Raw genomic sequence first — 15,217 nt, forward strand, 5'->3', positions numbered from 1 at the left:
ACAACACACATCTTACCGAGTCTCACTTGCCTTCCCATATCCCAGACATCTCTCCCTGATTGACTGATGTCTTGTTTATTCTTTCCATATTATCACTTTTCCAACGTCAAACAAGCTTTAATGTTTTTCTTTTCTGTTTTTCTCGTACTTTGCTAAGCTTAATCATGTCAGGGACATCATTTCCAAGACATGTAATCTTGTGATATTGAGATTTTATGAATTGGTTCTCTCCCAGATACTACTAATTGTTTCACTGGATTTATTTTTCTTTTTTCTTTTTTGTATACGAAGAACGCTGTATGACTAGGATGTCCTTAAGATATCAAGGCTTACATGGATTAAGATCAAATCTGGTCAAATTGATTTATCTCCTTCATTTTCCTACGTTATACATTATTATATTGTGGTCTTCATGCAAAAGCAGTAAGATTTCCACTGCCTGGCTCACAGGCAAGACGTTAAGTACAAATAACTTTTCATACACCACGTGCACGTGGCAATGGTAAGTGAGAGTCACTGGGGACCGTTCTTCAACACAGCGGGGACCTGGGAGGAGGAGGAGCGGCTGGCCTGTCGTCTGGTGCAGACTCCCTCCTCCATCCAATGGTTTGGTAGTGGCAAGTGTCACACTGACTAATACTGGCGTTCACATTGACCACTACGGTCGTGTTTTTTACTCTCTTATTTGTATATTCATTCATTTGATTTCCATAAACCCATTTAATTTCTTTGGCCTTAATCTTTCGTATTAGTCGTTATAACTTGTGTTTTTCTTGGTCGAAATGTAATCCCTACCCGATATCTACTCTCATATCTGTGGCTAAGCAAATCAGAGGAGCTTGGCTTGCTTCACCACTAACAAACTTGTGCTCTTTTGGAGACTTTCTTATCCAGACAAATATGGTGATTATATTATGGTCTTGTAAAGGCTCATCCCTCCAGATACATCTCTGTATATCCCGGTAAAAACATTATCAGAGAATGAATGGGAATGTTTCCCCTTCCAACTTACACGAAGTTCTCGTCTTGAATCCCGAAGAGTTTATCGTACGAATTCGACCCTCGACCTTTAACCTTATAAATGTTAATGCAAACGTACCATTAAAGAAATACAACTGAAGTAGTCATAGCGTCGTATCAATATATCACATTTGGAAAAAAAATCGGTTGGTATGCGAAGTAATTTCGCTCACTTGTTTCAAAGATTATATACAAAAATGATAGAGACGAAGTCTTTTCAAGACACAAAAGGATCCCTGGATTCTTTGTTAGGAATCCTCAATACGTGTATAGGATTTAACTTGTCACTTATAGCTCATAATACTGACATTGTTGATGATCTCCTATGTAACCATTTACCAATACCACTTCCAATTCATATTGCTAATGTTAAACAACACAATGCCAATTTGAACAAAAGATTAACAGTATAACAAAAGCAAGAAGTTCGTAATGTCATCTCGGACTGGTTCAAAGATTATGAGCTTAGAAATGTTCCAATGATTAATGTTTACATAACTTCTGTATATCAGCACCTTGCAGGCTGTTAAGGGGATAGAAGTGTTGGGTAAGAAAGTGTTTTTTCCCTTACTAACCTGATTCTCATACACTCTAATTCTTATTTGTCCTTCCCATTTACTTCTATTATTTGTTTACACTTCTTTAGGTTTTACTGAGTACGATATGAACACGAGAATATTTGCATAAAGTCTTTATTTAACAATTTGATAATACTTTCTTTAGATCAACATTGTTGGGGTAATATATACAGATCATCTGGGAGTGTCAACACCAGTTATTGGACGTTTGATGTACTGATGATAAGCTAAACAATTACCATCGATTTATGCATGACTGACTTACTTTAGCATTCAACTCAATCTATCAAAACCTTCAATGTTATTATGAGTAACAATAAGGGATCAAGCTGTCCAAGACTAGTGCTCTACACTCCAAGATGATGCAGGAGACTGTGGGACTGTGAGTGCTGCTCACCGACGCTTAGTCCACACGGTAGGAGACAGCGTGACCTGGATTGTTTACAACGCGGAGGAGCTCAGCGTCACGGGCGGCAGCAGGGGCGGCAGCGGCGTAGCTAAGGGCGGGGTAACCAGTGTAGGGTGTGATGCCGTGAGCAGCAGCCAAGGTGGGGAAACCGGCCGTATAGGTGAGAGGAGACCCAACGACAGCGGGGTGGGCATAGTTAAGGGGAGCAGGCAAGCCATAGGGGAAGCCGAAGGGAGAGTAGGAGGTAGGGGTGTGGATGGCCACTACGGAGCGCTTCTTGCGGGAGTCGGGGGCAGCAGCGGCGGCAGCTGCCATCTCGTCGTATGCGCTCTTAAAGACGGCCTTAGCAGCGGCGACTTCAGGAGTGTCCTGCACAGGCTCAGGCACGGGACCTGGTAGAGCTGGGACAGCGGGAACTTCAGGGGCGTCGGGTGCCACGGGCAGGTTGGTGCCAGACACGCGGAAGCCAAGACCGTCAGCTACGTAGTGCTGGGTCTGCACCTTGCCCTCGGAGTCCACGTAGTTGTAGGAGCCGCGCACGACACCAAAGGCGTCGCGTGTCTCAGTACGAGAGTCCAAACCGCCAGCGTGGCCGAAGGAGTACTGCCCGAACTCGTCTTGAGCATGGTACTGGGAATGGATAGGTGACACTGGGGCGAAAGGAGCCGTGTTGTATGCCAGAGGTGTTGGAGCAGCAGCCTTGACGGTGACTGGTGCAGCTGCATTCCAGAGCCCAGGGTAGGCTCCCCAAGTGCCAGGGTAACCACCATACACGCCAGGATATCCCAGCAGCTGGGCACTGGCGCACGCCGCCACAGTCGCGATGGAAAGCACAGTCTGTAAAGACAGAGAACAGTGATTATATATATGTTAGGTTGGAAGTGAATGACAATTGAATACCTGACTCCTTGCTCTCCTTGAATCTAGAACATATAAAACACTGAAGTATTGAGTTCTGATATCGTATACATACACTATTACGTATGACGAGGGCATATGAACCTATAGACAGTAGCAGATGTTCTTCATAATGTTGAAGGTTTAAGACCATATCAAGAATTTCCCCTAGCAAAATGGAATAGTGAAATCTTAGCCATGTATACGACTTTTATGGCACAGTTTCTATATTGATTATCTTCTCTATAATACATTGATGACCTCAGAAAATTTCAGCCCTGAATTGGCTCTTCTGAAAATGTATAATGAAATATATCAAACTAGTATGATCTTATGTCGTATCTAATAAACTTAGGTAGTTTTCGTCCGTTGGGTAAACTCACCAGAGCGTTCATGTTGACCCACCAAGGAGGAGCTGTCTGACGGTACCTGACCATAGCGTCGCTTATATACTGGTCGTCAAGGTCCATGACGGGCGGGGCTGGGCCAGCGGAAGACCATCCACCGTAGCCCCGTGTGCTCCACACACGCAGTCATCGTGACCGACCAGTCCCGCCACGCCCCCTACCCCTTGAAACACACACACACACACACACACACACACACACACACACACACACAGACTCGTCCATTTACACTCTCACATATCAGGTGAAACCTTGGGAGTGGCTGAAGTTTTTTGGTTTCTTGAAGTACCAAATGGTTTATTGTACACCGAAGCAACAACATTTACGCTCACGACGTTTTGATTTGCATTAGCAATTAGTTTTCAGCGGACTTTGCTAATCTTGGACGTAGATGGTTTATGTCCGATATTAAAAGAAATGGACCGAAGATTGAGTTTTGTTGTATAGCATTATCTACCCCTCAAGAAATTAGCTGTGTTCTTATGTGATATTCTTTGCACTTTTGTGTTAGTGTGTCAGAGGTCGTCCAGCTGCAGTAAACCAGCTCCTATCCAGCTGCAGATTTCTGTACCGTTACCCTGATCTAGTATTTGGTACAACACCCTGGTAGAATATCATGAGAGGCCTTGTGGAAGTGGATATTGGTGACGTCATATACAGTTATTCTACCCCGTATGTGTTAAGGCTCATTGAAGACTAACCAGTTGGTTAGGTTAGGCTTTAGTGGGGCCTGTCCAACTCTTAGGGTCATTCATGCCACCAAGGTCAGGTTGAAACTACAAACCGAATCAATCTTAATATCATCAGGTGTTAAAGGCCATTCCCCAGTCCATATACACTCTGTGTATATAACCCATAGATTCCAATAAAGTATTGAGAAGGGATCAGTGGCCTTAGAGATCAAGTTCAACATTTCACTTTCGAAAGAAGTTTGTAACTTTAAACCGAATGACTTTCCATTATTTTCCCCCCCGAAGGACTTGCGTGGGAGGAACTTCTTGCACAGTGATTGACGGCACTTTATCACCTTTAATGGACTCTGAGAAAACAAATGATAATCGTATAGCCCTTATTGAGAGGTTCTGCCTCTGTTTTGTGTGAGGAAGAATTGAGTTCTCTTCCGAAGTGCTTGAATGGGAATAGGTGGCAGGTGTGAGAGGGATTTAAGAGTGCGTATAAGCTGTATTGTGTCACACATATGTTTATTTTCTTTTTCTGGGACACTATACTTGAGATTGGTTGTGAGGAACTTGAGGTTTATACTCTGTAGCCCTAAACCACGACGGAACAGTTTGAAATTTACGGAAGGGAGCCAGAATTTAGAAGCGGTTGCAACCCAACCATTATGGGAGTGGTGGAGTCGAATCTCACAAACGAACTCGGTTCTAACCTGGTTTGCCCACAGGATTACACGTAGCAAGTAGAGATGGAAAAGAGATTGGAGGGATTCCATTAGATTCGAGAAAGTATCGGTAGATGGCGCTTTCAGAGACTACATAATGGAGACGATCGCTGTGGGAGGGAAGCGTACAATAACACGTTTTATTCATAATTTTCCCAAGAACTGTAACGATGCAGGTCGGACGTATACAACGAACACGAAAGGGGAAAATATAAGGTTGCGAAGAAAGCGACATGACGGACCGAATCCTCTTAGGTTACAATACTACTAATGGATCATTTCAGTTACAAGGGAAATAGACTAGAAGAACTTACATTCTCTGTGCAGATGTTTGAGCCACAGAGCATACGGGAACTAAGGGAGATAGTATCACAGTCTCTACATAACCTGTTCGACACACTGCAGCATGGGAATGATATACATGTGAAGTATGATGTTCCCGTTGGAAATCGTGATCATGCAGTGCTTGTATTTCAACATATGGTGGTGTCACATGCAAGCTGGGAAACCGACTGGGCGCAGAACCAAAGAGGAACCACAGTCATGGCAGCTACGTGGAACTGGTCAAGTTCATTGAGAACAGAGACTAGATGAGGGAGTTTGATTATAAGAGTGTAGACCAGCGATACAGAGGGTTCTATTAGATGTACGCTCTCATCAAAAACGTCTCGAACTCTGAGCACCATGCATTCTGATGTATACGAACGAGGAATTTGGAAACACCTCTCCCTCTGTGGAGCGGGTGGTAGCCCAGTGAAACGCATCCGACTCCACTATGTCAAGTAAGGATGTAGAGCTAGAACCACCTCAGATGTGAGAGCAGTACTCTATTTAAGGACGAATCAATCCTTTGTATAAACGAAGCAACTGTTCAGAAGAAAAGAAGTTTCACATCTAAACAGGACACCCATTTTTTCTTCTTCTTTTTTAGAGGCAGACTTACCTGTTCCTGTAATGTGGGGTTTGCATGAAAGAGCGATTGTTACAGTACTACCAAATATGTTCACTGAGTCCAGAGGTGGAATTAAAGAACTTTCAAAGGAAGACGAGAGTTGTGAGGAGTTTTCGATAGAGAGAAGGGTAAAAACTGTGCATTGGAGGCATTAAACTTACCTAGATATCGTCTATCCAACTGAGATATCCCGTCCAATTCTTAGTTTCATGAGGAAGCTGTGCCAAGACGAGATGCAGATCGAGTGAGAGAATAAGGAGCAAAACTGAAGGAGGTGGATGAATGCAGTGTTGAGTCGTCAGTGTATGAGTGCATCTGATTATTTGTGGAGGCGAGAAATCGTTGGAAAAAAGGAGAAAAAGTGTAGGGAACAGGACAGAACCTTGAAGGACACCGCTGTTGATGGAGAAAAGAGGGGGAGGGTGATCCATCAAAAACCACAGAGATGGGTCAGCCGAAGAGGATGCAAGACATGAAGGAGCAAAATGAGGGAGGGAAACCAAAAGATGGGCGCTTAGAGATGAGACCCCAATGCCACACCTTGTGAAAGGCTTTGGATATGTCAAGGGCAAGTACACATGACTCCCCAAAATGTCCCAGGGATGATGACCAGACATTAGTAAAATAGGAAAAATATCATCAGAGGATCTCGCCATAAGGAAGATCAGAGATGAGACTTTGATATTCGAGGTGTTTATGGATATGGGAGTTGAGGAGGGATTCAAAGATTTTGGAAATGGTACTTGTCAAAACAATAGGACGTTAGTTAGAGGAGTCAGAATGGTCACCCTTTTTAGAGAGGGGATGTATCAATGCAAGATTCCAAGGAGATAGAAAAGTTTTGGTTTTCAAACAGAAACGAAACAGACGAACAAGCACAAGTGCAAGATCAGAGGCACACTCTTTCAGTACACGGGGTTGGATGCCTTCAGGATAAGCCTTGATTGTATCTAGAGAGTTAGCGTTTTTCGAACAGTCCGAAAAGATTTCACGGGAAGAGGCATAGGATTAGTAAGAGGAGCCTCAAGGGGTGATGAAATGTCAGAGTCGTCCAAGGTAGGAGTTAGAGGAGAAACGGGAAACAAGGAATTGCTCTGTCTACAACAGAGAAAGCTACAGTGCCGTCAGAACGGAGAAGTGATGGAAAGTTAGAGTGACAGAAATTGTTTGAGATACCCTTAGCTAAAGACCAGAAAGATCTATCATAGGATGACGAGGAGAGGTTATCGCACTTCCTTTGAATAAAGGAATGACTTTACCTCACGGACAACGTGCTAACAGTGATTACAGGCAGTGATAAAACCTGAATGGGAGCCAAAGGAACGAGAGTTTATCCTAGCCCGATATGCCTGATTCCATGCTTGGATGGCCTTAGCACAAACACTGTTGAACCATGGATTGGATGAAGAGGTCGTTTTGGAGGAAGAGGTGATAAATGCTTAGATAACCTCTACTATGCGTTTGGCGGAGCCAGGAGCATCACAACATAAGAGACAGTAATTTACCAAAGGGAAATCAGAAAAGAAGTTACGTTAAGTAGTTCCAGTCAGCTTCGTTGAGGTGCTAGTATTTACGCTTAGAAGGGACTGCTGGACGAGGAGGTGCCATCAGAATAAATACTTTTACGAGAGTGTGATCAGATTAGCCAAATGGGGGCGAGATTGTGTACTTACAGCGGGATGGACTAGAGGTGAAGAACAAATCCAGAATATTAGGAGTGGTCATAGCAGTCAGGAATATGGGTAAGGTGGGAGATTATTTGCTCTAGATCATTGAAAACGGAGAGGAATGTGAGGGCTTCAGTCCCTCGACCATCCGTATGGGAGGAATTCAACCATTCCCTATGGTGAACGTTGAAATCCCCGAGGTAGAGGATCTCAGCTTGCGGGTGAGAGGATGTCACAGTCTCATGGCAGGAGTTTAGATAATCGAAGAAAGATATAAAAATTTGTATAGTTAGGAGAGCTATAGGCGAAACAAAGGAAAAGTTCGATAGCTGGGAGACAGACCTTGAGCCACATAACATCAAAGTTTGGGTAATCAAGGCCCTGAAGGCGTGCAACAGGTGTGTTGGTGTTGGAATAAGCACAAAACACCACATCTGAATCGGAATCGTGAGTTATAGTTGGATACGAAGAAGGGACAAATGAGAACATCACGAGACAACTGTTCCTTAGAGAGAAATAAGATATTTGAAGAAGTACTAGACAGGTGGCGTTGAACAGAGAAGAGCTTACTGGAGAGACCGCGAATATTTGGTGTAGTGTATACAAAAAAGCGGAAGGTCTAGCAGAGAGGGAAAGGTCGTGGGAGGGGCCGGTACTATTACTGCCAGAGCCCCTCCCTCTCATTGGCAGTAGAGTCAGGCAGAAACCGGGAGATTCTCAGCAGTCCATGATGCCCGGGACTCGGGGCCATTGATCTCCGTCTTGTTTAATATAAGAGAAATCATTTTTAGATATATTCTTTATTTACAAGTTATAACAGATGCTTTGGGTCAACATTAGTGATGTAATGGGTACAGGTCAAGGAGAGGGGGGAGTCAACACGTGTTGTCGGAGGTTTTGATGATCTGGCGATAACATAACACATTAATGACCTCAGTGTATTAGCCAGAGATCAGACCGTCCATGACAAGTGCTCTACACCCCAAGATGATGCAGGAGACTGTGGGGCTGTGAGTGCTGCTCACCGACGCTTAGTCCACACGGTAGGAGACAGCGTGACCTGGGTTGTGTACAACACGGAGGAGCTCAGCGTCGCGGACGGCAGCAGGTGCGGCAGCGGCGTAGCTAAGGGCGGGGTAACCAGTGTAGGGTGTGATGCCGTGAGCAGCAGCCAAGGTGGGGAAACCGGCCGTATAGGTGAGAGGAGACCCAACGACAGCGGGGTGGGCATAGTTAAGGGGAGCAGGCAAGCCGTAGGGGAAGCCGAAGGGAGAGTAGGAGGTAGGGGCGTGGATGGCCACTACGGAGCGCTTCTTGCGGGAGTCGGGGGCAGCAGCGGCGGCGGCTGCCGCTTCGTCATGTAAGGTTTTCAAAACGGCCTTAGCAGAGGCGACCTCTGGGGTGTCCTGTACTGGCTCAGGGGCTTCGGGAGCCTCAGGCAGGTTGGTGCCGGCCACACGGAAGCCCAGGGCGTCGGCCACGTAGTGCTGGGTCTGCACCTTGCCCTCCGAGTCCACGTAGTTGTACAATCCACGTATGACACCGAAGGCGTCACGTGATTCAGTGCGAGAGGAGGGGCCGCCGCTATAGCCGAAGGAGTACTGACCGAGCTCGTCCTGAGCGTGGAACTTGGACTGGACAGGTGAAGCTGGGACGAAAGGAGCCACGTTGTATGTCAGGGGTGTGGGAGCAGCAGCCTTGATGGTAATGGGTGCAGCAGCCACGGTCTTAAGTGTCACTGGTGCAGCTGCATTCAAGAGCCCAGGGTAAGCTCGTAAGATGCCAGGGTAAGCACCATACACGCCGGGATATCCCACCAGCTGGGCACTGGCGCACGCCGCCACGGCCACAATGGAAAGCACAGTCTGTAGAAATAGAAATGAGGAGTTATGACACCCGTTGCACTTTGGTCTGGATTAGAATGTTCAGAGCAGGTTTTGTATTGTAAGAGTTAAGTAGTCAACTAATATGAATATATGCCTAGTTTTCATTTTCCCGAATACCACGCAAAAGGTCCTGGGTTCTGGGTTCGAACCCTGGCTGTTGGAGGGGAGAGAGAGAGAAGAGAGAGAGAGAGAGAGAGAGAGAGAGAGAGAGAGAGAGAGAGAGAGAGAGAGAGAGAGAGGTGTCACAATTTGCTTCCGTGAAGATGTTTGCTATAGAGTCAAATGACTGATTCATCGCCTTTCTTCAGGAGGAAATGCAGATATAAGAAAGAACATAAACATAATGAAATATAAACAGAAGAAACAAAAGCTATGAAGACGACACAGGGAACGTAAGATATCGCTTCCTTTATGACTATAGAGTTAGGGGATGTGCGACAGGCCAGATAGAAGGAGGCACGGGGAATGGGGCCAAATTACTTGATCAGATTTTTGAAGTGCCCAACTCACATGTTACATTCGATCACCCTTAATGTAAGCAAACGTATTAGTCTATGATAATGGTGTAGTGGTTAGTATCCCTGACCGTGACGTATTCACGGGTCGCCCAGAGTCGAGGGCATAGGTTCGAATCCTGGTTGAGGCAGTCGGTCCAAAGTTAACCCAGCTGTTCATCCTACCCCTAGGAGTTGGTCGTCAAAATGGGTACCTGGCTCAGGCTGGGTAAGCGTGTATATATATATATATATATATATATATATATATATATATATATATATATATATATATATATATATATATATATATATGCGATAATGGGATGGCCTTGATTCGGGCCTCAGTTCCCCGTACCGTCACAGATAACCTAAAAATAAATCGACTTCAGCCATCAGACGAACCACACCACTGTTAACCTGAGACATCAGCTGTCGTCACCACCTCCTGCAGGCCTACCGTGGCCTGGCTGTGGTACTGTCGCCAGCGGTCATATACATAGCTGGTGAGGCGGTATGGTTGACGAGGACATAGGAAACCCACACACACACAGTAGTAGATGTTCTCCATGGTGTTCAGCACAATGGATCATAGATGCCTAGACTACGAGAGTGTGACACTTATGACGTATTTTCTAACATTTGGTCCCTTTCTTTTTTTTTCTGAAGCACTTGACTACAAATGAGAGAGTTTGGGATTCGAACTGTGTCTTATGAGGAAATTACAAAAACGTGACACATGAGCACTACTTTGAGAATTCTACCGCTATGGAACTCTCTCGGCGTGAGTAGGGGAAGCTAAGTGGTATTCTGTCTTTAAAACACGGTAGAGGGCCGGGTCTCGCCAACATTCGAGGAGGCATACTCACCAAAGCGTTCATGTTGACCCACCCAGGAGGAGCTGTCTGACGATACCTGACCCCCCTGGCACTGCTTTATATACTGGTCTTCAAGGTCCATAACGGGCGGGGCCGGCCCGAGGGAGACGAACCGGAGCATCGTCGAGTCTTCATCACCAAACGTCCTGGCCAGCAAGCTCCGCCTATCCCCGCCCAGAGCAATTTTTTTTCCTTGGTTCCACTTGCCCTGCCCTGCCCTGCCCACCCTGTTCTCAACCTGCTCCTCCACACACACACACACACACACACACACACACACACACACACATACACCACTTCTTAAATCACGCCTACCCCGGCCTTTCCACGCCTCCCCTTCCACGCCCTGAGTCCCACCTGCTTCCCACTTACCACACGATGTTCACGTTGCACATCAGTTTGTGACACTGTTTGTAGAATAATGAAAACTTTAAACGTTTGTCCTGTTCTGTGGTTGCATATCTCGTCCACTATGCAGATAAGCGAGGCTAAGTGAGGCACACTATTTTAAGTGAGTATGAGTCACTGGGGACCGTTGTTCAACACAGTGGGGACCTGGGAGGAGGAGGAGTGACTGGCCTGTCGTCTGGTGAAGGCTCCCTCCTCCATCCAATGGTTTGGTAGTGGCAAGTGTCACACTGACTAATACTGGCGTTCACACTGACCACTACGGTCGTATTATTATTATTATTATTATTATTATTATTATTATTATTATTATTATTATTATTATTATCATTATCATTACTATTATTATTATTATTATTATCATTATATCATTATTATCATTTATCATCATTATCGTTATCATGATTATTATTGTTATCATTACTATTATTATCATTGTTATTATTATTATTTACTTTTCTGTATGTCAGCTGAGACGGCACGGGCAACTGAGGCCCTAATCAAGGCCATCCCATGAACATTATATATATCTGAGCCAGGTACCCATTTTATCGACCAAACCCTAGGGGTGGATGAACAGCTGGGTTGACTGCGGACCCACTGTGCCTCATCTGTTATTCGAACCTATACGCCTCTCGACCCTGGGCGGCCCGTAGATGCGTCATGGTCAGGCACGCTAACCGCTACACCACAGGAGTCCATACCGCTTCTTGCACGTAGGCCAAGGTAGCTTGGCCCCTCCCACGGAAAACAGAGTGCTGGAGGAAGTATTGCTTACTTGAACACCGGCCAAATTTGTCCTTTCTGGTGGACTAATTACTTTTGTACCAAGGACGAACTTAAGAGCGATGTAAACCTAGTGTAACTGTGGTATGCTGTTGCTATATGTTATGGCGCCATTGCGAAGGGAAATTCGTGGACATTGCCTCTTTCCACTCTTCCATTGTAGTGTGTCGTGCATGTGCGTCCCTGTGCTCATTCCTACTGAGGATAGATAGGTGCTCAGCTTCTCTTATACGTGAATGAAACTGAAACAGCGGAATTCACCTTTGATACGATGATGATGACCACAAATTCATTCTTACATTTTTTTTTTACGGTTTTGATTGGCTTCTCTCTCTCTCTCTCTCTCTCTCTCTCTCTCTCTCTCTCTCTCTCTCTCTCTCTCTCTCTCTCTCTCTCTCTCTCTCTCTCGTGTATTAGTGTACATAGTCCTTATATTACGGCATCAACTTCTGTCATAATTGTCAGTAGACTGAGCAGAAGTTCTATGTACGGTTTGCGTACTGTAGATGTTCAGTTGTCATTCTGGTGATCGGACATGAATTTTTCAAGATAATATCTTGTGTTTAGCATAGATATACCTTACAATCTCTTATTTCACAGACATACACATTATAATCATTATTTTCACCTCAGCTTGGAATTGCAAGTACTTTTGAAATCAGCTAAGTTCCTTTTGGTATCAGCTTTAGATCATCTAAGTTCCTTTTGGCATCAGCTTTGAAACCGTAGTAACTTTTTATATCAGCTTGGAACTGCGAGCACGTTTGACCTCAGCTTGGAACTGCGAACACGTTTGACCTCAGCTTGGAAATCCAGTTACAGTGAGTCTGTGCCACGCGTGACCTACGGAATGAGCACATCCACATTGTTGCTACATGCCAACCTCCCTATGTGTGTGTCTCTCTCCCTCAGAACATTATGAGCGAGAGACTGGGAAATGTTTCCTTTCATCCATCTTGTATTGGTGTAGCGTTGATTCTCGGGGATTATCATCCGTTGATCTGATGTATTCATCTACCTTTGGCCCGTGGAAGTGGGAGCGTCATGATGAAGATGAGATACAAGGGAAAAAGGTGAAGAGATTTTGCGAGTTTATTGAACGGAAATATCCAGATTTTTTTTTAGAACATTTGGTCTTCCTGAAGGTAGGTAAGTTCGAGGTGCTGTAATACCTCCTGCCCAGGCTCGGAGCGGCAGGAGGGAACGTGTGCACTCATGACGAGAAAGTAGTGTCGACCATCATCATACATTACTGGAACCCTTCTTCTTAAACTCGTCAGTTGGAGGTTTGTTCTCAAAGGAACATCTGGCGCTTTTTATAGAAAATCTTACATTCAGTTACCCAAAAAAGAAAATGGATGATAGAATACATAGGATTTGCAGTGGAAGTATAAGATGATGTAGAAAATAATTGGTATTCAGGGAAAGAGACTATATGTTTAAAGAGATATTAATTCAGGGAGAGAGACTATATGTTTAAAGATATATTAATTCATGATCATGACTTCCTTGCATGACTCATGTCATGCATGAGGGTGCCAGCGCTCCAAAAAGCAGTTTTCGACAAATTTCTCTGAGGTTTACAAGACTGATTGAGGAAATGTGGCGTCTACTGCCTTAGTTCCTGTCCACCGTCACCCGGGAAGCTGAATGGACAGACAACAGACTCCACAGAGCACCACACCCTCACCAGTAGATGGTTGTGGGCCGAGGTGCACCACACCATCACCAGCAGATGGATGAGGGCCGAGGGGCACCACACCCTCACCAGTAGATAGCTGAGAGCCGAGGGGCACCACACCCTCACCAGTAGATAGTTGAGAGCCGAGGGGCACCACACCATCACCAGTAGATGGTTGAGGGCCGAGGGGCACCACACCATCACCAGTAGATGGTTGAAGGCCGAGGGGCACCACACCATCACCAGTAAATAGTTGAGAGCCGAGGGGCACCACACCATCACCAGTAGATGGTTGAGAGCCGAGGGGCACCACACCCTCACCAGTAGATAGTTGAGAGCCGAGGGGCACCACACCATCACCAGTAGATGGTTGAGAGCCGAGGGGCACCACACCCTCACCAGTAGATAGTTGAGAGCCGAGGGGCACCACACCATCACCAGTAGATGGTTGAGAGCCGAGGGGCACCACACCATCACCAGCAGATGGTTGAGGGCCGAGGGGCACCACACCATCACCAGCATATGGTTGAGGGCCGAGGGGCACCACACCATCACCAGTAGATGGTTGAGGGCCGAGGGGCACCACACCCTCACCAGTAGATAGTTGAGAGCCGAGGGGCACCACACCATCACCAGTAGATGGTTGAGTGCCGAGGGGCACCACACCCTCACCAGTAGATGGTTGAGAGCCGAGGGGCACCACACCCTCACCAGTAGATGGTTGAGTGCCGAGGGGCACCACACCCTCACCAGTAGATGGTGGAGGGGCACCTCACCATCACCAGTAGATGGTGGAGGGGCACCTCATCGTCACAGGCAGATGGCAGGACGATCGAGCATCACCAGCAGGTGATAGGCAGGAGGAGGAGGAGGAGGGAAGGGTAACATCCCGGGCGATGGTCACGCCCGCCCCCGACATTCCAGGCTTGGGTGGGGGACTGCCCCGGCCGTCTCTGCTTCTCTTGAGGGTGGTGTCCTCGCCTCCCGCCCTCAACGCCACCCTCTCCCCACTCCCACTGTGTATTCCATTCTGAGTCTTCGCTCCCATTGGTCGTAGTTGGTTCTGTATGGGTGGGTCTTTGTCCCCTTTTCTGTAATATCTAATTCATTTATTGAACCTTTTCTTTACTCATTGTTCCTATGAATCTTCAGACTCGATTTGAAAAATCTAACCATAATATCTACGCGTAGTTAACACAATAGTGTCAATAAGTATCATTGAGAACTGAAGGTCACGTGAGTCTATGAACACATGTCACTCTTTTTCCGTATTTTACGTAAGGTGAATGTCGTTGTGAGTAAGGTCAGCTGCATTGTAGGTAAGGTGAGCCACCGTCTTTTTATCGTAAAGTTCGCGCGAAACAGTATCGAGGGGCGGGGGGGTGAAGTGTTGCCTTACCAGGAGGGAGGGTGTGTGACCTTGCAGCCTCGCCCTCTTTCGTCCTCTGCCACCGTCGGAGCTTTCGGTTCGTCTCCTGCTGCTTCTACCCCCTTTTTCCCTGCTGCTGCTGCTACTGCTACTACTACTGCTGTTGTTGTTGTTGCTGCTGCTTGTGTCTTCCCGTGGTCGCTGCTCCTGAAGTGTACGTACACGATCCAGCTCCTTGTCTCCCTGGCGACTCCCGCCGCCCGTGTCATGCTCCCTGTTTCATGGATGTTTCGTGATAGCTGTTGCTGTTACTTGTTCGATACTGCTTGGTGGTGTTGCTCCCTGCGGCCGCTGAAATTTTTGTCACCTGCTGTTCATGCCAC

General features: G+C 46.2%; 3 protein-coding genes across 4 annotated transcripts in view; 1 reads left to right on the forward strand and 2 right to left on the reverse strand.

The window, feature by feature from the left end:
* The window catches only part of LOC139759112 (ras GTPase-activating-like protein IQGAP1), a 424,460-nt gene that overhangs the window by 339,123 nt on the left and 70,120 nt on the right, over nucleotides 1-15,217 (forward strand). The gene's annotated exons all lie outside the window — the stretch shown is intronic.
* LOC139759343 (uncharacterized) lies at nucleotides 1,699-3,432 on the reverse strand. Its single transcript, XM_071681468.1, has 2 exons — nucleotides 3,288-3,432; nucleotides 1,699-2,844 (listed from the first exon to the last, which is right to left on the reverse strand). Exons 1-2 carry the CDS (start codon nucleotides 3,372-3,374, stop codon nucleotides 2,002-2,004), a joined length of 930 nt encoding a protein of 309 aa, XP_071537569.1. The 5' UTR covers nucleotides 3,375-3,432; the 3' UTR covers nucleotides 1,699-2,001.
* LOC139759344 (uncharacterized) lies at nucleotides 8,117-10,716 on the reverse strand. Its single transcript, XM_071681469.1, has 2 exons — nucleotides 10,582-10,716; nucleotides 8,117-9,197 (listed from the first exon to the last, which is right to left on the reverse strand). The coding sequence occupies exons 1-2, from the start codon at nucleotides 10,591-10,593 to the stop codon at nucleotides 8,364-8,366; spliced, it is 846 nt and encodes a 281-aa protein (XP_071537570.1). The 5' UTR covers nucleotides 10,594-10,716; the 3' UTR covers nucleotides 8,117-8,363.

Source organism: Panulirus ornatus, chromosome 32 (assembly GCF_036320965.1).
Source record: "Panulirus ornatus isolate Po-2019 chromosome 32, ASM3632096v1, whole genome shotgun sequence".
Taxonomy (NCBI): Eukaryota; Metazoa; Arthropoda; class Malacostraca; order Decapoda; family Palinuridae; genus Panulirus; species Panulirus ornatus.

Bases quoted from the DNA above. Each gene is read 5' to 3' on its own strand.
- LOC139759343 (XM_071681468.1), bottom strand. From the start codon at position 3,374: ATGGACCTTGACGACCAGTATATAAGCGACGCTATGGTCAGGTACCGT. The intron at 2,845-3,287 runs GTGAGTTTACCC...CTGTCTTTACAG, and splicing joins GGGTCAACATGAACGCTCTG to ACTGTGCTTTCCATCGCGAC.